Consider the following 24,554-nt stretch of genomic DNA (forward strand, 5'->3'; position numbering starts at 1 on the left):
ATCTGTGTTTGACTGTGTGTATGTGACTGTGTTTGTCTGTTTGTGTGACTGGGTGTGTAATGTCTGGTAATAGAGAAGTGAATTCTCTGAATCTGGTCATGCCTGGTAATAGAGGGGTTAACACTTGAATCTACTAATGTCTGTAATGAGCATATGTATATTATTAAATCTGAAATCAACATGGTTTTCCAAACTTCCTAATAATTACTATGTAATAGTATATGTGAATCAGTGTGTATGTGAGATTGTGAGGACCCGGGCCACCAGGTCAGGTAAGAGCCCAATTGCAGGGGATATCTGAGGCTCTGTCTGTACTCCGAGAGGCATATCGACAGAAAGGTAAGTACAGACAAGAGATAAGTCTCACACCAGGCTGATATATAAGAATAGATTGTATTGCTGAACCGGAACAGGACTGGTATATACAGTGGATAAGAAAGTCTTGCCGGACAGGCCTGGAACGGGAGGCCCACTGGCAGGGCAGACCCCAGGAAGCCCACTGGCTGGGAAGTCGGCAGGAAGCCCACTGGCAGGGGAACCGTAGCAGTAACAGGGGAACCGTAGCAGGCACAGGGGAACCGTAGTAGGGACAAAGCATATGGTTTGGAAGCCCTCAGGCAGGTCACACAGCTTGGAAGCCCTCAGGCAGGTCACACGGCTTGGAAGCCCTCAGGCAGGGCACACGGCTTGGAAGCCCTCAGGCAGGGCACACGGCTTGGAAGCCCTCAGGCAGGGCACACAGGCGTCTGGTACACAAATCAGGATCGAGAAGAAGCCAAGGTCATACATGGAATCAGAATCAAGCAGACTAACAGGGACCCAAGCCAAACAAATTCAAAGGCCCAGACTAAAAGGCAGAGCAGGTATATAAAGACAGGGCTCAACTCAGGTAACAATGCTCAGTTGTCCAAAGTAATTAAATTTGGGTGCTCCAGAGAGGGAAGGGAGGCCACTAGTAGCTGCAGGTAGACATGACTGAAAATAATTGGTGCATAGTCCTGGCAGGCAGGGTGAAGTTTGGGGTCATTTAGCTGTTTTCATGTAAAACAAGAACATTTCTAGCTGTACTAACATAATTGCAAAAGCGTTTTCTAATGATTAAGTATCGTTTTAGTGCTAAACTTGGATTAGCGAACACAACGTGTCATCGGAATACGGGAGTGATGGGAGTGATAAAGAACCTCTGTAAAATGTATGTTACATGTATGTGACGGTGTGTATATGTGTATCAGTGTGTATGTGAGATATATATATAATATAAAATGTATTTTATATGTATGTGTTGGTGTGTATATATGTGAATTGGTGTGTATGTGAGATATATATATTAAACAAAATGTATTTTATGTGTATGTGATGGTGTGTATAGGTGAATCAGAGTGTGTATTGGCTCGGATATAGGCCGCATCCGAATATAGGCCGCACCCTAGAAGTTTGGTGCTTTTTTAAAGAAAAAGTTTTTTTTAATAGATATGCTGCCACTCTGTCCTCCCCCCTTCCAAGATATGCTGCCACTCTGTCCCCCCCCCCGAGATATGCACCCACTGTCCTCCTCCCCCACCCCCCCGAGATATGCTGCCACTGTCCCCCCCTCCCCGACTTACCAGAGCAGACTCCCGGGTGTCTTGCGGGGCCGGCGGGGGACATCTACGCAATACAACTTCCGGAAGTTGTATACGCGTATTGCGTAGATGTCCCCCGCCGGCCCCGCAAGACACCCGGGAGTCTGCTCTGGTAAGTTTTGGGGGCAGAGGTAAAACGTATCGTGCGGACGTTCACTCGTGGGAATTCCCGGCAAGGGAGATTGTTAAAGCACATCGTGCAGACGTGCCGGCAGCGGAGGTTGTTTATGCGCGTGTCGCCGCAGCCGGTGAACGCCTGTGCGATGCGCTTAGACAGTCTCCCTTGCTGGCACTCCCCCCGTGGAAAGTGCTGGCAGGGGAGGCTGTCTGACCGTATCGGATAGTAGGATACAGGTCCCCTGAACCGCTGCGGGGGATCTGTATCCTAACCCTGCTGCCTGCATGTCCCAGGCGTCGAGCGCTAGTCCCCGAATATAGGCTGCACCCCCACTTTAAAGACTTAAAGTGGGGGGGGGTGCGGCCTATATTCGGGCCAATACGGTATAAATATATATATATAAATAAATAAATCCCCGTGTGTGTAATCTCATCTGCTTTGTAGTGTGTCCCTGAATGGCAGAGATAACACCACCGTAGGTGGTGGTGACCAGAAGATCAGTACCCACCACCCAAAAATGCCTCAGATCAAGATCGCATTTAAGGAGAACAGTAAATTTGGGAACATTGCCTTAAATAATGCCACCTGTTTAATAATGGATTTTTGTTGCATTATAGGACTTAACTATATCTGATATTTTTATTTATCAATGTCTTTTGGCTCCTATTTACACTGACAATTATACACAATGTAAGATGGAAATTACACTACATCTTAAAGCGGTGACAACAGAAATGAAACTAACGGTAACAACACATCATTATTTTTGCATCTCAAAACAAATACACATATTTAATTTATTTTGTGGGGTAAACATTGCCTATAATTTAGCAATGAGTGGATTGTACAGCTTTAGTGACTCTGTTCACGAGAACCCTTAAGCAGATTTGTTCAGTTCTATTAATGCTAAAATGTCAACCATGAAATTCAAATAATTGCCACTTAGTACTTTCCACGGCACAGTACAGCCTTCTGATATCATTTTAATAAGGATATTGGGTCCAAAAAAACATGTTAAAATGCATAAACCTTACGTACGTACAAAAAACAGATATTTCTGGAAAACATTTGAATAAAAAAGTAGAAGGAAATGTAATGCACAACATATCCAGAGTTAATAGACTAGGCTAGGCTAAAACTTTTCATTTGTAGAGCTAGGCACAAGTCAGAATCGACGGTCAGATACCGGAAGTCCTCATGAGGACCAAAAGACAGATGTGGAGGAAGAAATTGATACACTACAATTTTGTTAGCAATCACACTCCTATCATGCCAAGTCAGCCAGTACATGCTGAAACCTAGCTAGCTGCCCCCCTTGTGTATTGATGCTGCCAGCAATATGGGGTCTGCACATCACTTACAGCCACCCTGTACCAGCATGTACTGGCTGCCTGGGTATGATAGGAGTGTGATTGCTGTTAGAAGGGGGGTAGGGAGAGGGTAGCTAGTAAGAAGGTTGGTAGGGAGAGGGTAGCTGGTGAGAAGGGGGGGTAGGGAGAGGGTAGCTGGTGAGAAGGGGGTAGGGAAAGTGTAGCTAGTGTGAAGGTGGCGGTAGGGAGAGGGTAGCTAGTGTGAAGGGGGCGGTAGGGAGAGGGTAGCTAGTGAGAAGGGGGTAGGGACAGGGTAGATAGTGTGAGAAGGGAGGGTAGGGAGGGGGTAGATAGTGTGAGAAGGGAGGGTAGGGAGGGGATCGATAGTAAGAAGGGGGAGAGGGGGTAGATAGTGTGGGAGATGGGGAGAAAGTGGGGATCTGATGGGGGGAAATGCTGTCCCCCCCAGATTTTTAGGGGTTCCTACGCCCATGCACTCTACTAATTGGAGGTCTATCCTTGGAGACTTAGACAAGGGTCATTAACTCACTTATACCAAGAACGTTGTAATGTTGTTACCTACTAAACATACGCAGTAGTAAAGATTTTGACTGCAACATTGATCAATGTCAACTCAGGCAGGTTCTTACCTGCCATAAACCCTGCTCGAGAGTGCTCCAATACTTAGTCCTATACAGTAACTATGCCTATAACAAAGATTATCCCCAAAGCCTCTCATGTGAGGCAACAATGAAAATGAGAACTGGCATTCTGGAGACCAATGTCCCCTGCTCCCCTCCCCAACAGACCAGTAAGGCTTGGACAATCAAGAGTGGATCAACTTAACCCCGTAATATTAAGCAATAAGGGGTTGGGGTTTTGGCATGAACCACTAATCGCATTCCTGCTAGGGGGCAAGTGTCAAAGCCGGTGCTAAGAAGCCAGATTTTGTAGCATTAATGCAGCGAGAGAAAAAAAAATATCACTTGTTTCAATCTCAATTGAAGAGCAAATAATTTGTTTGTATTTTGTCGAGGGTGGTTTGCTTTTGTGGATAATCGATTTTGAAACAGGTAAATAAACAAGATAGTTTATAGACGTATTTTGAAACTACAAGCTAACTCGTTCTTTGGGAATACACTCCCGAGATGTTCAAACAACTGATATATAAAGTACTTACCATGTTCACACATTATTAAATGATGTCTTTTGCAAGTAGAATTCCCCATAGAAACACATTATTTACCTTTTCTGCCACTAGAATTTTTACTGTATATGCCAGTGACAGCTTCATATAACGGACTTGAACTCATGACAAGCTTCGGAAGGAAGGGTAATTACATGATTTCATGACTCTGGAAGCAGTCTGGTACAATTACCAAACCGTGCATTGAAATGTGTACCTGTCCACCTAGTTATTATTTATAATTATTTCCAGGAACAGCTCTACCTGTGGAAGATTGCATGGCAGTGTGAACATAATGTAAAGCAAAACCTCTTGCTCCTTAAAATAAGAGAAAAGCACAAAAGACAAAAAAGGTGACAAAATCATGAATTTCTTGGGCAGTGATTTGTATGCCTGCTGCTTGTTATTTGGTTCTTCAATGATTAGGCTTTTAAAGGGACAGTCACACACATTTTGATTCTGGGGTCTGTTTCTAAGACTGCTTTGTTACTCAATGGCTGATTCCAGATATTGTGGCTCCATTCACTGAACATGGTTGGTAACGTGCCCTTGATGTGCTTGAGCACACATACAAGTGTTCCCAGTCCTTTCCCTGCTCATGACTAAACCTACTGGCACAAATCGGACAGGTTCTTAATCAGGTAGCAATGTGCTTCTTATAGAAACACTATACAGAATTCAAAGGAAAGCTTTAAGTTAAATGAAACAGCACAAATTAAACATATTTATGATTGTTTCTTTAAGGATGACATTGACCATAGTGTTACCGACCACAGGAGACCTGGCATTAGGAGCGAAGCCAAGACACGCATTCTTTCTCTTCTTATTGCTACATCTCATGCAGTCACACACTCATTTTTCCACATTTGGCTATCCTTCCCATAGTACATTTGAAAACAAAATGTTTTTGGCCAGTCTCAGATTAGAAACAACACAGATTTGTGCTGTTGCCTACTTTTTTTACTCACTTGCTCTATTACCTCGATTCCCTAGAATTAACAAGTAACTTTTCCAGAACTGGATGCGACACAACATACATCAGATCATGCTTTAATGCTGCCCGCTGGCTGCTGAACTGGTCTATTTGCCATAGGAAGAAACACTAGACAAAGCAAATAAGCAACGTGTGTGTTATTGGAAAAGAAAGAGTGATAGGTAGAACGTGACACAATATTTAAATATATGATTTAAAAATTAGATTCCAGATCCCCATTAACATTCATAAACTAAACGCTTAAGTTGCATTACAATTAAAATTGTATGAGGCAACACTTTCAGTTGTGTGCTCGGATAATAAGTGAACTAACAGTTTGGCATTCAAAGAACAAGAGAACAAGACGGGTAATTGGTACAACGGCGTCCATAAAGCCCTCATTATAATATTTCTACTGTATCGGGAAAGAGACTTCCTGGCATTCTTTAATTTACTCGAGGAAATTAAAGGTTTTCTGTTTGTTCCTTTGAAAGAGCGATATCCCACGCTGCTTGTTTGAGACCTAATTACCACATATTTAAGCCACAGGCAGAAAGTGGGCTAAAAAAAAATCCAGATCATTCAATTTTATTATTATTGTATTATTGCCTTCTTTTGAAAGTTGTCTGTTTTCAAGTTTCGATTTTTACTTCCATGCAAGAATATTGATTTATCATCTCTTGTATCATTATTGTAAAAAGAAAATCATAATGAAAAATGATTTAAAATAAGTGTCTAGTAGATGGCAACCATAAAATAAAAATGATGTGCGATAATATTTTGTGTCTCACCTTAAAATGGTTGTAAAGTATCCGAAAAAAAGCTGCTTTTATTGAGTAAACATTTTATGCGGCGGAAAATATAAAAACAAAAGTAAGAATACTTTGAGAATCCTAATCCTTGCATTTACGACATCCTTTTATATAATAGGCTAAATTGCAGAGAATTTGTATATATATTTTTTTGCTTTACACATATTTTGAACGATGCAAAAAGAACAATAAGCATACAAATCAACTTCTAAGCATACATTCCAACTCTTTTTTGTCATAGAAAAATAAAATTTGGCAGCACATAAGAACCATTCTGTCCATCTGGTCTGCCATTTTTTTCCTGACGTAAAGATTGAAACCTGAACTTAAACCTTAATTAATTATTGGTCTATTCTTTTTAGGATATCTTTATGCCTATCCCATGTATGTTTACATGACTGTTTTAGCCTCATTTCTGCTAGGAGACTGTTCCACTCGTCTCTCCGCTATAGAATTTCTGGTCTGTTTTTCAATGAAGCAACTTTAAACAAACAAGTTTGTATGTATCTCTCACAGTAAAGGTCCATCTGTTGATTGGTAGGTAGGTGGGTATTACCGAATCAGATTTTTGTTTCCCACAAACCGAGTATTTTTTCTAAACATCCAAAAATAAACATTTTGACAGCTTCAATGTTTCCCGATACTTAACAAAATACATTAGGTTTACCCACCTGCATAGATCTTGCTAGTTTCTATGCTGCGTTCGTAGGTTTGCGGCGGCCGGTGCTCAGGTCTGACTTCCTTTGGGTCAACACCCAGAATGAAAAACCCTGCCAACCCATGGTATTCCGATACGGGGCTTGTTTCTCTAAGAGCAATGCTCTCAAGCGCCTGTGTGGGATAAATAAATCACATCACGGTATCGTACGATTTTGATGAATATTTTAAGGAATATTTGTGTTAGAGATGTTAAAAATCAAAAGATCCCACACATAAAACAGATATCAAAAATGACTTCAGTTGCTGGCGTGTTATTTCAACCGGCATTTAAATGTCTAAGGTATCTGTGCTGCACAAATTATTTATCAAACTGTCAAATTCAGCTGTCAGCTTAATGATTTTTATTTTGAACAAGATAAAGATACACACTTGATAGAGTATTCAAGATAACACGCTTTCAGAACCCTCTAAAGCATTAAACTAGCTGCGTGTGTCAAAGCATGGACAAACCAGTGAGTCCCCTGATGCCAGATTAATATATGATGGAGGTCACAAAGTACTCTGCCTTGAAACACTACATACCGGTTCACAAATTCTACATGGAATCCTCTGAAAGTGTAAGGCAGCGAGAACGCTGGAACACTCAATTTGAGGTCACTAGTTTATTTCGTGGATCTGCAGAAAAGTGTCACTCTCATAGCTTAAAAGACATAGCAACGTTTACATTTCTGAAATCTAGAAAATTTCCCATGTCACATTTAAAGTGACTTTATCATACTCTTAAACATAGGGGAATACAGCAATGTCAACGGTAACTGTACATGTGCCAGGTTTATTTTTTTTAATCTAATTTTATTTAAACCGTCTCCTATTGGCTCTTTTTTTTAATTTATTTTTTTAACAGTTTAACATACATACACACAAATTAGCCCAATATTAGTTTAAAGGGCCTCTTATATTTCTGTTTATAATAATTATTGACCTTATTTGCATGTGCCTACCCAGAATTCCTTGCGGTTGTGGCAGCACCATGAGATTTCTGAGGGAAAAAACAAGCCTTCTGGCTCGTCTGGTGTCTGTAGATGAGTGTTTAATAATACTCCTACTACCCCTTAATTGTAAGTGGAAGGGTTTTCCATCACCTTTAACCACCATAACTTATGTAATGTTGAATCTTTGGATTGTTCGTTGGCATACAGTTAATAGAATAAGGCCATGGGACTGGGACAATACATTTAAATACAGCCAATTAGCTAAAGACGTTCTTTTTAAATTGACACACTGAATGCGACACTATATTTCATACAACTTTATGCGATACACTTGGGGGAAATTACATGATTTTATGTGAATAAGCGATAGATTCCTTATACGTACTGTTTTTAGATTATTCATTAGTATTAGTGAGATTTCTAGTTATAGCACTGAATCTAGCCGAGATGCGTTTCGTAAGATTCATCGTATACAGGGTAATGTGGTAAAACGGTTATATTTAATTTAGGAGGTTTGGGTGAAACGCATTCACTATCATAAACTGTCTTGTTTCTGTGGCTGGTACTCAAATAGTTAAGATCCCTGACCAAAAGCACTAGCTACCAAACGTGGCTCCCATTGCAGTTCCATTGATTTCAAAAGTAGCAGGATTATCCCACTAAAAGATTGAACGGCAAAAATCAATTAGATCAATCAATCAAGGAGATCTTATTTGAAGTCACTTCACTTTGAATGTTGTATGTACTACAAGGAGACTTGAGGTTTTAGGGACCATTAAATAAAAAGATTTAGGGGCCAACACACCTAGAAACTAATCTAGACTGTAATCCGAAAGTGTCAAAAAGCCTCAGTATGCTCTATTTTTATTTTACAATATACAATATGTGATATACATGGTTCAATAACTTTACCTTGGGCAGGTTTGCGATAGAAGCTGTATCCGGACTTGCTCTGTCATTTAAGCTTTTGTACATGATTGATTTGCTGTCCTCCTGCAGTGATGCTGTAAGAAGATGATGTGTATTGAATGCATTCAAGTTTATACATAGCTGTCAACTGCTTAATTGCCCTGTTTCACCAGTGTCCTTGTTCTCTCCAGGCAAATACATAGACAACCCACAGGTACTGTTTTTGTATGTATACATATATCCTACAAAAATGCATAAGTGGCACAATAATTAATATGTTAGTCTTTCACACCTTATACAGAAATCCAATTGTTTTTCTGTTACTTAGAACATTAGCAGTGTGTCGCAACTCTTATGTCAGGGAGAGAGAAGACAAAAGGTGCATGTTATATCAGAATATATCTAATTGGTCTGATTAAAGGTTATTGGGGGGGGTATAATTGCTAAAGTAACTGCCTTTTCCAAATGAATGCCTTTGGTTAGTTTACTCTACCCCATCAGTGCTATAAGCAATTACACCAAACTAGGCTGAGTAAAAAGGTTTCATAGCGCAGAAAAACTGCCGGTGTATAAATATTTCACAATACTGCCTGAAAGTGAGGCACATTTAAAGGGATATCTGCAGTCTAACATAAAGCCTTCTCTTTACTGGTTTATAGGGGAACTACCAAGCACGTGAAAGGGACAAGGATTTGGGTGATTTAACAGCATTTGGCATTTAAAGGGGACATCCCATGGAACAATCGAAATATTTTTTTTAATCTGATACTAGTCATAAATAATGGGGTTTCTCTTTAAATAGGGAGAGGTCTTAGCAGGAGACTGGGAAACAAACTGTCTTAATAGATCCATGCTTAGACCTCATATTGATCTCATCTAATACAGAAGAGTTAGTAGACATCCATGGCCCACCTCACGTGACCAAAGTGTCTATGTTCAGTACACTTTTTAGAAATCCCAAGTAAAATGTTGAAATCGCTGGTGATAATGTAGCAGTAGTAGATAAAGCACAGATTCAAACAGAAAACAGGAACGCAGGGTTAGATAAGAATGAGAAGATTATTATCGTCTTAATTATATGGTGCCGTCATGGTCTGCAGCGCTTTACAACGTACAAGATTTGTTTTAACGCATCCTATATTTTGCTCCCTATAAAAGGTCTTCGTTAGGGCAATCAATATTTTGCACTGAAAAAACAAACATGTAATACATTTATTGTTATTTGTGTGTGGAAAGTACTAAGGTACTTAATTTTTATATTTTGGATATATGCATACCCATATAATTATATATTTTTTCAAGCGGCATCACCTTTTACTACTTACCCTGGAAAAGGGAAGGAAGGGTGGGAGGAAAATGACAGGAGCCTCTAAATACATCAAGAATAGGATTTACAAATATACAACATTACACAAATAGTACTAAATACCCAGAATAGCTGATGGCTTCAGAGAATTATATACAGGACATATATTTTTTATTTGCAATCAACAGCTACATTTCTAGCTATTCTTTTTCTTAGCTGATGTATACCATTAAACAGAGCAGTCTAATCAGTGCAACTTTTATTACCTTTTGCATTTTGAGTGCACATGGGCCTTCCACCTTCAGCAGACTCTAATCCAGTTTCTCTGCCAACGGAGTAAGTAGACCGCAGCGGAGCATTCAGTTTCTTGTTTGCGGCTCCAACAGGTAAGGCGTCAGGTACAGTGGCATGAATGGGTGTACTTTGTGTACGTTCGGTATCTAAGGAACTTAATTGTTAACAAAAAAACTGAGAATGAGCAACAAAGTTGTTAAATGTTATGTATCTGTAATATATTGAAGAGAAAATATTCTTTAAAACAATTTCAGGTGTCCAAACCAAGAAACCTGTGTTGGGGATAGAGGCAGGAGCGGGTAGGGCCAGAGCTAGGAATACGCAGGGCATCCCCCCAGACTGACCAGAAGAGCCACCTTGCAGTGATCACCAGCAGAGCATCATGAGGTGGCCACATGGTAGCTGCAATGGACATCTGTGCAGTTGCAGATTGTTTTTATAGTTCCCCTAGTTGGTTAGGAGAGATCAGAGGGTCTCCTCACCTGGTCCATGGCCCCCGCTTCCTGAAAAGCAGAACAATGGACCATCTATGAGGCACAGTTACCAGAAAATCAGGACTTATGCATGTATGATTGTTCAACCGTGCTTAATGCAGTTAGTTAAAACATCAAACATAAGGGGTTAACTCAAAAAAGTAATTCTGGTGCAAAGCTTAAAAAGTAGTCTTATCAACATATCTACCAATGGAATGTTTCTGCTCTCTGGACCATTTAATTGGTTGCTATGGTGAGGAGACCATTTTTTTTCTTCAAATATTGCAATAGAATGACTTTTTATACATAACACTTCTGTGTGCTGCCACATATTTTCTTCCAAGGGGAAATAGCAAGAATATGGGTTTTTTTTAAGACATTAAACTGACTTGTCCATGGGTCCAATAGCAGTTCCAGTATGCACGACTTCATTAAAAAATGCCCTCAACCAACTGTTTATGGAATCTATTTATTCAGAAACCCAACAATATTCCTCGGGCTAAATTATCACATGTGAATGAATGCATGTAGTTCTTTGGCTGCAAACCTGAAACAAATGTGCATTTAGAAAAACAGTATTTATTTTTTTTGTAAAGAATCTTTCATATTCTGCCTATTTACTGAACACTAACAAAAGGCATTAGATCAGTAGCTTTAGAACGCCTTCGCCCCAACTATTAAATGAAAAATGTTTTCATAAAACTATAAATAGCCATAAATCTGGAACGGAGACCTGGAGGGAATAGTGTACATGGAAGATGATATTAACACTGATTCACAGTCATTTGCGTTACAAAACCCTCTTTGAGACAGTTTATGACGTTCAGAAAACTTGTTTCATCAAAAGTGTGGTTAATGCACCTTTTACTGTCCACCCCTGATAGAATATACCAATATGTATGTAAATATAGAGCTTTCGTCATCCCTGCTTCTGCGTGTTTTTATCACATGCCCTTTTTGCTGTCAACAGACGATAAGATGTCTTTTACCATCTTCTCCCTACAGAATATTCTAGTATTATTGAAGGAACCTTTTTCTATTTAAACCAATGAGTGAAAGAGGTTTGACATAGTTTAGAGATAATTATACCCCCCTCCCCATTTAGATATAAAATATGTATTTTCTTGGTTATGACATCCATTCCATATCCCTGCATTTGAGGGTTTATTGGAATTGTAGTCCACCTAAAAGCTTGTTAAGACATAAAAAGTAAAATCAGGAAGCAGGGTGAGGTTCAGGGTAGTTTCCCAAGGGACTGAAATCTTTTATTACACATTATGCAAATATCTCAATAACTGTGTTAACCCCTTAATGTCACAATGCATTGTTTTTAATAGGTTTAAGGACAACCCATTGTCCTTAAGGGGTTAAAACAGTTTTCATAATTTGATAAGCAACACATTCAGTTTTGGAGCCATATCTCCCAATTGTCTCGATTGATCTGGGACAGGGGGCATTTGAGGGGTCCTACATTGGCATTTGGAAATGTAAGGAGGTAAGCCTCAGGTGCGCATGTATTCTTGCGCCATACTTTGTTTAGTCTTTAGTGTCCTTAACATTAACATGCACAAGCAAAGGACACTTTTCCAAGATTTTTCTGGCAAATAACAATTTTCCTCTGCTTATCATAAATAACATAAAGGACAGCATTAGAAAAGTTCACATTCAAAGAGCACACAAGGTAAGCTTAGCTATTGTTACACGTTCGAAAGCTGCCAAAGGTTTAAACAACCTGAAGACATAATGTTAACATTAGAGTAATGTATTTGTTTTGCTGGTAGAAAATTTTGCATATTTAAATTAAGCTGCTAGCGCCGTGGGAATGATAGGCTTCATTTTGTATGACCTTAGACGGGAACTCGGCTCATCTAATGCATTCCAATTACTTTGACAGACAATCTATACAGCAGAAGGGAATGAAATTTAGAGCAGGCTAAACCATGGCACTCTGACATCAGGTAAGATATCATTAAATATATTGGTCTGAAAGCGTGAAGAATCAGAGCGAAGCACCTTGCACCTTTAATAGGAAAATGACATATGTTCCAAGTAGTAAACAAACATTTTAAAGAACCCTCTGCAGTGTGTATACTAGAAAATAATTACAGTACAATGTGTTTTTCTGTCTTCAGTATTGCATGCGCTTGTCTCCGATCCCTTCCATACACATTATCATAAAAGCAGTCTTGTTAAACTGTCAACAAAGCACATCTTGTTGTTCAAGAAAGTGATTTACATAAGAGGTCTAGCAAGTGGTAGACATTCTGATTATTTATGAAGTTATTATTTTATTTCTTAGCATACCAGGGAACTTTCCAGATTTGGCCCGAAGAGGGCCACTTCTCCGGTTCTCTGGGTCAACCCCCAAATCCTCTGTGTTGCAGGAGTGGGGTCCTGACATGCCCAACTCCCTGCCCATTTCCCCTTTAAATGGGGGTGTTTCCAGCGAAGTCAATGGGAACATCCCCCAGCATCAGTGGGACCGCATCCCGCGAGGGTAGCCGGAGCCCACAAGTCCCCAAGTGTGTTAGTATACCTGGGGACTCTCATGGTTAAACTCAGTCTCTGCTTCTCCAGGTGTCTGGGTCACTGCTCTTTTTCTACAGGCAAGGAGAGTGGTGTTTAGCCGAGCCCACACCCTGCCTACCTTCCCTCCTAACCAATGCTACCTAGGGTTAGCACCACCCCTCACAGTTAGCCACTCCCATTCAAGCATTACACATCCAGCTAGTACCGCCCCTCTGTAAGCCATTCACACAGAAGAGGGAGATTTAGGGTTGTCATTTATCCTAATGCTCATTTGCTATTATGATTTTATTAATATTATGTACACTACCGCTCAAAAGTTTGGGGTCACTTAGCTGTTTTCATTCAAAACATGGACATTTCTAGCTGCGGTAACATAATTGCAAAAGAGTTTTTAAATGATTAAGTATCCTTTTAATCTTAAACATGGATTCGTGAAGACAATGTGCCATTGGAATACAGGAGTGATGGGAGTGATAAAGGGCCTCTGTAAGCCTATGAAGATATTACATGAAAAATCAGCCGTTTCCAGCTACAATAGTCATTTTACATCGGCACTGTATTTCTGATCCATTTCATGTTATTTTAATGGCCAAAATTGGATTTTCTTTCAAAAACAAGGACATTTCTAAGTGACCCCACTTAGAACTTAGGAACGGCAGAATATAACTCCAAAACATGTTTCTTTTAACAAATAATAGTGTAGTCCGAAACAACAACAAAAAAGAGCACATGAGTGCTAGACTCCATTCTATCTTTAAATGGAGTGAGAATGTATTTTAGATACACAAGGTTAGAGGGAGGCAAATGTTAAAACAATGATGTGGCATAGCGGAGCCTATGGGGTATTTTAAAGCATAAATGGCTTTTCCTAATGACGGGCCTGCAGCTGAACGTTTGCGATTTCTAAAATTTGATGTATTCAGTGAAAGTTAATCTTGTATGCAATTTCCACTGAGGTCAGTGATGCTCTTCGTGTGCCTATTTTTATACACAGTAAACGAAAACGTTTCAAGAACTGAATAGTCTGTAAATGAATACAATAAACACAAATAGTAGGGGAGTCTTCTGCGCTAATGAGCCTTAGATGGTTGTTTACATTTTAAGAATATAATAATATTTTGAGGCAGAGCAGAAATATTTTGATATTTTGATGCAGAAAGAGGGATACGAGGCATAATTAGCAGAAGCATCCCATTGGTTTCATGGTGATCGCTCCACTTCTAGAATTTTGCCCTGGAATTGCTCTGGCCTGCTGTCCTCTTCCTGGTCACCCAACAAAGAGTGGGATCAAGGCTTCTTTACAACGGGCTTTGAAAAACGACCCATTATATTTATGGTGTCACGTAATTTTGACATTTTCGGAGTCGGCTGTCCATGGACAGTAGCTTAACAACAGGTCTGCATGTTGTGCAGTGATTTATTGGTTATTATTGTTGAGCAGACAGACTTATTTTCTTGGGGGGGGTTACTTGCTGCACAACAGATCACAAAACCTGGTTATTTCATCTGTTTATCAGAATTATGTGCAAAACAAACAAACACTGTGATCTCAACTACACATGCAAGATCCCTAAGTTAACAGAACTTTATAAAGCCACATGCACTGCTTAAAGCATCAGTAACGCTATTAGTTCACACACCCTAGCTGTCAACACATTTTAGATTACTTCATTGTTAATTAAACCACATTGACAAGATTAATAACCCAAATAACTACACGCTAATCATGTTAAATGCAGGCTGATGGGACTGCCCTTTATAAAAACTGTCAAGGCTACAGCTAACGGGTCTACTGGCTGTTTTATGAGGACACTTTCCTGGCCAGACTCTTCTGTTTCCATTTTATCCAGTTTATTTTCTTTCTGGTGGGTACAGAAAAAAGACAAAATATGTCTTTTTCAAATGATAGGGTAAGGATGAAGTAGGATCAAGGGTTTTTGTGAACTGAAAAAAAATAAATTGGGGTTAAAAGCTGGTTTTCTCACCTCCATTCCTACTGATTGGCACTTTAACAACATTCCCGAAAACTTCACATGGTACTTGGTTAACCTACTAGGAGCTTGTGGAGCCTTTCCGATCCCAGGAAGAAATCATAGACAATCTAAAACAATCTACAGTACATGTCAGGTTAACCTAAAATAAAGGTACTATGACAAATTACATTTGACATGACTAATTTTGTTGTGTTAACCCCGTTCTGGAAGTCTAATTCCACATATTGGACATATCTACAAAAGGGAGAATGTTTTACTGCAATACATTTTGTTGGCACTAAACAGAATGGCGCTGAAATTCAGGAAGAGAGGCTTAAAATTCTTGTGTCTAACTTCTGCGTATTGGATGGGCATGATTCCTGGGGCTCTGCATACGTGATAACACACACTCTAATTTATATAAAACTGGCATATCTCGGAACAGGTAGTCCCACAAAGAAATGAATAGTTCTCTACGTAATAGGAAGCTAAAAGAGAGGACTAACTGCAACAAGAGATAATGAGGAATATTAAAACAGCATGGTAACAAGAACAAACACTGCTCCCCTGCCCAGAGAAAAAGAATTGTAACCTGGACAGTCAATGGCGCAGTACTTTACCCGGAGACTCCAGGTTAAGCCTGAAGCATTCTCAGGTATGTATAGCATTTAACACATCTGTTCTCTGCTAGCCAGTGCTCAGTTATTCTGCCTGCCTGCCATAAATACTTATTGGTTCTCCTGACCAATTGTTGCCATAGGGCTTGTAAACATGGGCGTAGGAACCCCTAAAAATCTGGGGGGACAGCATTTTCCCCCATCAGATTCCCACTTTCTCCCCATCTCTCACACTATCTACCCCCTCTCCACCTTCTCACACTATCTACCCTCTCCCTACCCCCTTCTCACTAGCTACCTTCTCCCTACCCCCCTTCTCACTAGCTACACTCTCCCTACCCCCCTTCTCACTAGCTACCCTCTCCCTACCCCCCTTCTCACTAGCTACCCTCTCCCTACCCCCCCTTCTCACTGTCTACCCCAGGGGTGTCCAAGTTTTTTCTGCAGTGGGCCACTTCATCAGAATTGTATACGTGCGCGGGCCGCACTCATTTTTCACTGTGAGAAAATATGGCCTTTAATAAAATATGCAGATTAAAATAAAGTAAATGACACAAAACCTTTACTTTTCCTCTCAGGATTCAGGACTCAGGATAATTAAAAATGAAATAGTTCTATTTATTCTAGGGATGCACCAAAATGAAAATTCTGGACCAAAACATTCACGGTTCACTTAGCCAAAACCGCAAATGACCCCCCACCTTTAAAAATAATAATAAAAACTCACATTTTTAATAAAAGCAACACACCACAATTGGACAAATAAAATTAGCAATATGACTTGGCATGATAGGAGTGTGATTGTTAACAGCAATCACACTCCTATCATACCCAGGCAGCCAGTACATGCTGGTACAGGGTGGCTGTAAGTGATGTGCAGACCCCATATTGCTGGCAGCATCAATACACAAGGGGGGCAGCTAGCTAGGTTTCAGCATGTACTGGCTGACTTGGCATGATAGGAGGGTGATTGCTAACAGCAATCACAGTCCCATCATGCCTAGGTTCCAGCACTTACACATCCATGCTATCACACACACTCATTCATTCATACACTCATTCATTCACAGATTCATTCCCTCAATCACGCATACTGATTCAAACACCCTCCCAGCTCCTCGATGCCGCTCACTGACTTCAGCAGGGGGCGCGGCCTCCCTCTGGGTTCTGGTACTGCACAGAGGAAGCAGGATGTGATGTGATGTCACGTGAACTCTGCTGGGTTCCGCTTCCTCTGTGCAGTACAGAAGATCCTCTCACAGGTAAGTAGCAGGGCTCGAGGTGCGGACCGCGTAAGATCGGTTGCCCTGGCTGCCGGTCTTACGCGGGCCGTGTTTGCGGCGTTTCTATGGGGGGGGTCCTATGGCCCTGGGGGGTATTTCTTCATTATCTGTCCCCCCCGCATGAGTTACTGGGGGGGGGATCTGTTCCTACGCCCATGCTTGTAAACTGGCTACTATGCTGGTTTTGTCCTTCTTCGCATGGGATTGGCATCGCAATAGCTCTCCACCTTTGTTAAGAATTCACCTTATAACCACAACTCTCCTGCAAACTTTCCTATCAACTCTCCCTTAACTGAATACACCTTTATATGGTCTGCTTCTCAAGTACACAAAACCCCTGCACCTGGACTATATATATTTCTTCTGGTGAATGTGCCACCTTACAGATATCTGCAATTCCAGAAACACTGTACTACAGGTCTCCTATCCTATTATCCTTTGAATGTATCCGGTGAACATCTTTGACATTTGCTTTTTAGTAATAACCTTCTTGCACAAAGAAATAGTTGCTGTATTTGTCATATCTTATTTTAACTAAAAACAACGTAAATTTGGTGGAAAGATTCAGTAATCAAATTTGGGTAGGTGTCCGAATCAATTTGATCTGAAAGATGCCTAGTCATCAATTAATGTCTTTGGCTGTATATGTCTCTCTTAGATTGCTAGTGTTACTCCGATTGAGCCTCTGAGTGCTTCTTTTATGCCCAGCTGCATCATCACATCTGTCATGTAGTGTTGCCTATTTCATTGTAAACATGTACTTTATGAGACAGATCTTTCTTGATGCAGTCACAAATGATATGCTTGAGATCAATAGTATCCTACTTTATGAATAAATCACTCTAAAGCTCAGTTCCCCAGGACAGCATCACTGTCTCACTGAATCATCTCTGTTGCCACCTTCAATGGACATATTCCACAAGTGTTTGGTGGCTGACAAAATACTATTAATGGGCTGGATCCAATGCTGGACATTTCTCACAAGCAATTTAATATGGATACCTTTTATTGGGCCAGAAGTCTCTTTTCCAGATTGAAATTCTATTTTCTTCTATGTTGACCAAATCATCCCTACTAAAGAATCAATCTTCTCTTGGACCAATATCTCTATATCCATTTTCCTTATTAAGTAACTGAATAGGATTTCTGCTGAACAGATTTAATCTTTCGCACTTTTTATCTAATTCTTTTAAGTCTATAGTAGGACTGTTATTCAGTTATTTGTGATATGTTTATGCCTAGCGTTGCATGACTTTACTACAGACGATATGCCATAACAGTACCAGGAATTGACTGGGCATGAAAATTAAGACCAGCAGTCAGTAAACATCTACTGCTAATTCTGAAAACCACAATGATTTATCTGTTTTTTAGAATTTGAAAGGCAAACGCAGATTATCCTAGGGCTTCATAAACATCCCTTATATCTAGGCTGATTCTAAACACTGACGCAGAACTATGTTTTCAGATGCATCCCTTACTAAGGGATAATGAGGTAATCCCTGCCGACATGAATGGGTCTTCTAAAGGAAGGGATGTGAAGTCTTGTTGAGACAAATACTGTCTTCAATAATATTTTCAATGCTCTAGCATAGCAGTTTAGAGTCTTTATTTCCAATCACCAAAGGAATACTTATATCAGCTTAACCCCTTAAAAGGGTTGCTCTTAAACCCATTAATGACAATACATGTACGGGCTTGTTGTGAAGGGGTTAAGAAGTCAATAAGCAGTAGCCACTTTTTCTCCGTAGACTTCTATTAAAAAAAAATGAGAACCATGACCCGTTTTTGCACATTTTCCTTTGATGCCAGCTATACACTGCCGGACCTTTTTTATATATATATGAGTTTTAATTTATTGCATGTATTTAATATGGAAAAAATACAATCCTTACGTGTTTTGGATGGTTTCATTACGTTTCCTCTCAGACACGGAAAAGCTTCTGGGTTTTTCAAGGTCTTCCTCTGGATCCTACATAAATATATGGATTTAATACATAAGTAGTTATGACACTTTACAGATCTCTGGTCAGACTTCACATAGAGCATTGTGTACTGTTCTGTTCTTCAGAAGGATATTGATGTTCTGCAGAGAGTTCACAGGAGGGCTGCTAAAATGGTGAATGGTTTTTGCAGGATGAAGTTTATCAGGAAAGGCTAAAGAATCGAAATATTTAGAGAGAGAGAGAGAGGGGATGTGTAAAAACAGGACGTTTTTATTTTACAGAGAGTGTGGTACATGTGGATATAGGTAGTAACAGCCTCCAGGAGATGTGGTAGAGGTCAATATAGAAAGAACTTTTGGTAAAGATTGGGCAGACTGGATGGGCCAAATCGTTCTTATTTGCCGTCACTTTCTATGTCACCTTTATTGGCTGAGATTGTCTCAAAAGCTTGCAATCCATTATACGTCAGCCAATAAAGGTTTCAACTTTGCCAAATGGTACCGCTCTACCGTTACTGTAAGAGAATTTAAACATTGATGACACAGACATAAAGCCTATCTGTGACAAGACCAAGGACGGATTAAGGTTTAAGTTTTAACATCAGTAAATGGACAGACTGGATGGGCTAAAAGGTTCTTATCTGCCATCAAATTTAATCAGCATTCAATGCAACAAATACAAATTTGTGTGAATTCACCACGGAATATGAAAGTGGTAAATTAATAATGTGCATTTTAGATTTCTTGTGTGAAAAGGTTGGGTGCCAATTTCATCTGGATAAAATGACTTATTTTTCATAATTACTTATTATCCATGAAATGAAAAGAGTCCAGGAGAAAAACAGCTAATTTAAGACACGAACAAAAGCTAATATGATATAACTGGGCAAAGGGAGTGTAGAGAGAGAGAGAGAGAATGGATAAAATATTCACTTTTAAAACTAATAGTAAGTGATCAAATGCCGCCTAGCAACAGCAGTCATTTCCAGAAAGTACATTTAAGAATTATGCTTGATCAGTCATGTATTTCTATCTAAGGTAACTGACCCATTTAAAGTTAAACTTTACTCATGTATTACAGAAAGATCTGAGCACATCTTAACCAAATTAGCAGGGAACCTTATTAAATGCCAAGTATTCAGTAAGTGCTTGGCTTGTCTGTGATATTTCTCTGCATCTCCTATTTCTCCTACAAAAACGTTAGAACATGTGCTACAAAATGTTAATGAACTGAACAATTATTGAGAATAATCTTAATCTCTGCAACTCGAAAATAGCTTTTGCAAATCTAGAACTTGTTGGGTTAAAGCAAAGCTATCTGCCACAAAATGATTAGTAATGTTAGAATAATTTAACGTAATGTTCACACGAACACACCATGTAAAAGGTTCAGCCTGCATACTGTAAAGGTCATTAAGTATAGTTTATCATCCATCCATACCATATTTCTATTATTTTGCTGCTTTAATAAAAAGTAAATATATACAAGGGCGGACATATTGATTTTGACATGTTTCTTTCGCACTGGTATGTCCTCCATCACTGCTCAATTTACCTTCCTTGTTGAAGATGCTGATTAAAGTGGCCAAGTGGTTCTCATCACCACAAACTATAGGAAGTTTATCATACTCCTATTATTGGTTAGAGGAACCACCGACTTCTAAACATCAATAGCTCAACTGTTCATCACAAACACTCACACAACAAACCATAAACAATATTAATAAATAATAGGTTGTAAGATATAGCATCTTCTGCTAAATGACACCCAATATTTTTGAGGAATCATAAGTAAGATTTCTTGGGCTCCATTGATTCTTAACTGGCATATAAATGGAGATTCTAATTGTGTGCGGATGCAATAATTAATATCAATAATGGTAACAAGGAGAAGTGAATTGGCCAAGCAATGTCTGGTTTCAATGAAGTATAAATAGTTTTAGTACAGGGGGAAAGTTCTTTCAAAGGAAGATAAGTGAAAACAAGAGGCCATACTTTAAATCTAAAGTGTCAAAGGCTTCGATGTAGTATAAGGAAGCTTTACTTTCACTGAGAGGGTGGTAGATAAATAGAACAGCCTCCAACAGAAATGGTAGAGGCTAATGCAATGAGGAAATTTAAACATGTATGAGATAGGCATAAAAATATCTAAAATTTAAGACAAGGCCAAGGACTGGTTGAGGTCTCAGTCTATACATGAGGAAAAAATGCAGACTAGATGGGCTAAATAGTCCTTATCTGCCACCAAATTAAATGTTTCTATGAGTGCAGTTACAGTTTGCAGAGATCTTCTGCCTACCACATTTCATCTCGTGTTTTAATTTTGTTTCCTTAGTAGAAACCATAAGTCTGCATTGACGCTTTCCTAGTAACGTTAACGATAACTGTATTCCCAGGGTGACTCTTGCTCATCCAAGTTCTTGCACAAGCATTGCTAAAGATGGTTGATACAGCCTCTAGCATATGTTTGTACTAATGCATAACTTTACATGAAAAGACAAAAAAGATCATAGTGAAGGGACAAAGCGGCTAAAGAATCATCCAAAGCCTGGGGTGTAATTTGCATTTCAGGAATTAAATTGTAATTAGCTATGCAAACTAGATTGGGCACAAGGTTCTGGTTAATAAAAGCAAAGTGAACATCCTCCAAGTAAGTCATGGACCCATTCCACTTTACCTCGTCAATTTCCATGATCTCTAGAGCTGGTTCGTATGTCACCATGTCTGGGGCATCCTTCTCTGGCTTAAACAAAGCTGCGTATTGCTCGTGTTCTTCCACTTCTTCGGCTTTAAAGAATAACAGCCAGGTGAATCATTAGTGCAACGGCATAACTATTCATCCATGTGTTTGAAAAATGTCTATTATAAAGCAGTAAAAGACATACTAACCTGTCAAGCCATCAAAATCATTCAGTTCATGGTCTGATACAGAGGTACTAGAATATCTGCATTTATCTAATGGCTTACTGGCAAAATGATTAATGGGAGTTCTGCAAAAAAACACAAAACACTTTTATGACTACACAGACAAATGGGGATAGAAACAGATGTTTTTGCATTCTACACCAAGCTATAAAAAAACATAACTAGATGTAAAAAATAAAACTACACAATAAGTATTTGCAAATGCAGTAAAAAAATCTTTCATAAAGTCATTATAAAGTTTATATAAAAGGAGAGGACAGCTTTAAAAGGAAGGCCGACATCATTATTGCATATGTTAGATTTAACTCTTCCTGGGAGGTAATTGCTAATTTAGCTGCCATCAAAAGGCTTAAAAGTAATGAAATGCATGACCTACAGTTCCCTAGTTTCCCTATTGTAATCGCTATCCTGCCCCAATTACTATTTTATTAGTGTGCCTTCAACACTAGATGATTGTTACACATATATCACTATACTTTCATCATCAGAAAGAAATATAAGATGAGAAACTTAAATGAAAAACCCAATACCACTACCTAAACACAGTTTATGTAGCCAAAGAGCTGTTACAACAGTAAAAAAAAAAAATATATATATAACATATGGTAAAAAATCATAAAATGTGGTTCTAAGGTAGGACCGGACAGCCGAGTCCTTAGGTATTAACAGAAAACAGCAACTGAATAATTTAAATGCTACAGTTATAAGCAAACATGGCTTAGGTTCATTAAAAATGATTATATCTGGTTATTTTCAAGTCCATGTAGTCTATGATATCAACTATACTATAAAACACATCATAGAGGAACAGTCTAGGCCCAGAATTTTATTTTTAATGGACGTTTGAGTCCATTTTGCATCCTTGATTTAGATATTGAGATTATATCTCGTTTAATTCCATTTGCCCAGCTTTTTGCCTCAATAGATCCAATTGATCTTATTGTACAATGAATGTGTTGTTTTCTCTGCAAAGGCCCTTTTACAGTTTCTTTTGACCATCTTTACCACCACTGTAAGTTTACATTTCTTTAGTTTTTCATTACACATATTTCTTTTCTCCAATATCCTATATTACAAGTTATTTAAAATCATTGGCCCGTGGCTTCCATTTTTTGGGGCTCACGTCAAAGTAATGCTCTTCATTTTATTCACCAAGAACCTCAAGATTGTGGGTACTCCGCCAGATGTACTCTCTATGTTAACAGTATTTTTTTAAGGGGATTGACACCCATTTTAGTTTAAACTATTCAAACCAATAACAAGGTGCACCTTTGAAACACCAATGTTATCACAAAACTGTGATAGACCAAGCACAGAAATGTCTCATTTTAGCCATCTCTTGATTCATTTACCGTCTGTGTTTTTTAAGCATCAGCTTCTCCAGGTAGTTGAGTCCATCTTCTTTAAATTCCACTTCAAAGGGCTTTTTAACTATGGTCATGACTGTTTGAGCCTCTGAATTTCCTGTGCAATCTATAAAGTAAGGCAAAAATATTTAACTGGAAAATTAAATATTTTTTTTATATATACTTTAGTGTGCAAACTATTTTTATGAAAAACTCCAGAGAAATTCCCAATGTTGGATTATGGTTTTGGCAAGGCAGAAAATATTAAACCCATGGAGAAGAACTCATTTACCCTGTAAACTGCCCAGGCCAGACCCAGGGCTGTGCCCACAGCTACCCCATCCACTGTCCTCACAGCGGACCACCAAAATATGATGTCATGTCCCAGCACTCAATGTCTTGTCATGTCTAAGGTAAACTGTGGAAGCCCAAGAGGCGTTCCGTTCCCAAGACTTGGCTTGTAGCATTTGGCCAGTTCTTACTTTTGTCATTTTATGGAAACTGTATATTATTATTATTATTATTACTGTATACTAACTACTTTTTAAAGAGAATAAGTATTCCTACCCATTACAAGAAAACAGTTATTAAAACACAAACTGTTAAATCATTATTTTGAAAATTAAACATTTGAAAAACCCTGTTTTTCACTGACTAGAAGAAGGGGTTTTATGCTACAGTCAACGTAATCTTAATGGAGCCACCAACACAGGCTGCGTTCATGCACTTTCCTTGATATCTTTCCGCAAAGAGCCCTTTCCTCCTACAGGCTGGTTCAAGAGTCTTCCTCTAAACAATCCACACAGGGACTTTTCTTTTATGTCTATTCATGTAGCCAAAAGATACACAATTGCTTTAAAAAAAGTAGGTATTTCCAAAAATATCATACGGTTTAGAAGCAAATATCTTTCTAAAACAGACAGATGCTGCAGGGGGGCCCCGAGCCTTCTTGGAACAGAAGTGGGTCACTCGAAATTGACATTAATCTGCTGCTAAGGACATCTATAATTGTGTATTTTTTTCTTACCAACTATATTGAACGTGTTTGTTAACTTACCACTGGCTTATATTTTAAGCAAAATAGCATTTTTTGACCCAATACAGAGTAGGAAGAAGACCGCTTTCAGGGAAGCCCAGGATTTTGTTTTAAACCACTGGTTCTGGTGCTCTGGTAACCAAGGCCAGCAAGTAATTTACTCTTGTTTTTTGTACATATGTGGGACTTCATACCTGGAACATACCTGGTCTCACCTTTTTCTGGAGGAGTGGCTTTGTAAGGGG

General features: G+C 39.1%; 1 protein-coding gene across 1 annotated transcript in view; it reads right to left on the reverse strand.

Annotated features, from left to right (window-relative positions):
• The window catches only part of LOC149300378 (zinc finger B-box domain-containing protein 1-like), a 64,817-nt gene that overhangs the window by 20,032 nt on the left and 20,231 nt on the right, over positions 1-24,554 (reverse strand). The window contains exons 8-14 of the mRNA XM_089485323.1: positions 23,280-23,400; positions 21,892-21,992; positions 21,680-21,789; positions 14,970-15,046; positions 10,155-10,336; positions 8,586-8,677; positions 6,693-6,852 (exon numbers count right to left, since the gene is read on the reverse strand). Of these exons, the coding sequence (XP_089341449.1) occupies positions 6,693-6,852; positions 8,586-8,677; positions 10,155-10,336; positions 14,970-15,046; positions 21,680-21,789; positions 21,892-21,992; positions 23,280-23,400 (843 nt within the window). The remainder of the gene's footprint in view (positions 1-6,692; positions 6,853-8,585; positions 8,678-10,154; positions 10,337-14,969; positions 15,047-21,679; positions 21,790-21,891; positions 21,993-23,279; positions 23,401-24,554) is intronic.

Source organism: Sceloporus occidentalis, unplaced genomic scaffold, assembly GCF_023333645.1.
Source record: "Sceloporus occidentalis isolate IW3139 unplaced genomic scaffold, rSceOcc1.0.p SCAF_25, whole genome shotgun sequence".
NCBI classification, from domain to species: Eukaryota; Metazoa; Chordata; class Lepidosauria; order Squamata; family Phrynosomatidae; genus Sceloporus; species Sceloporus occidentalis.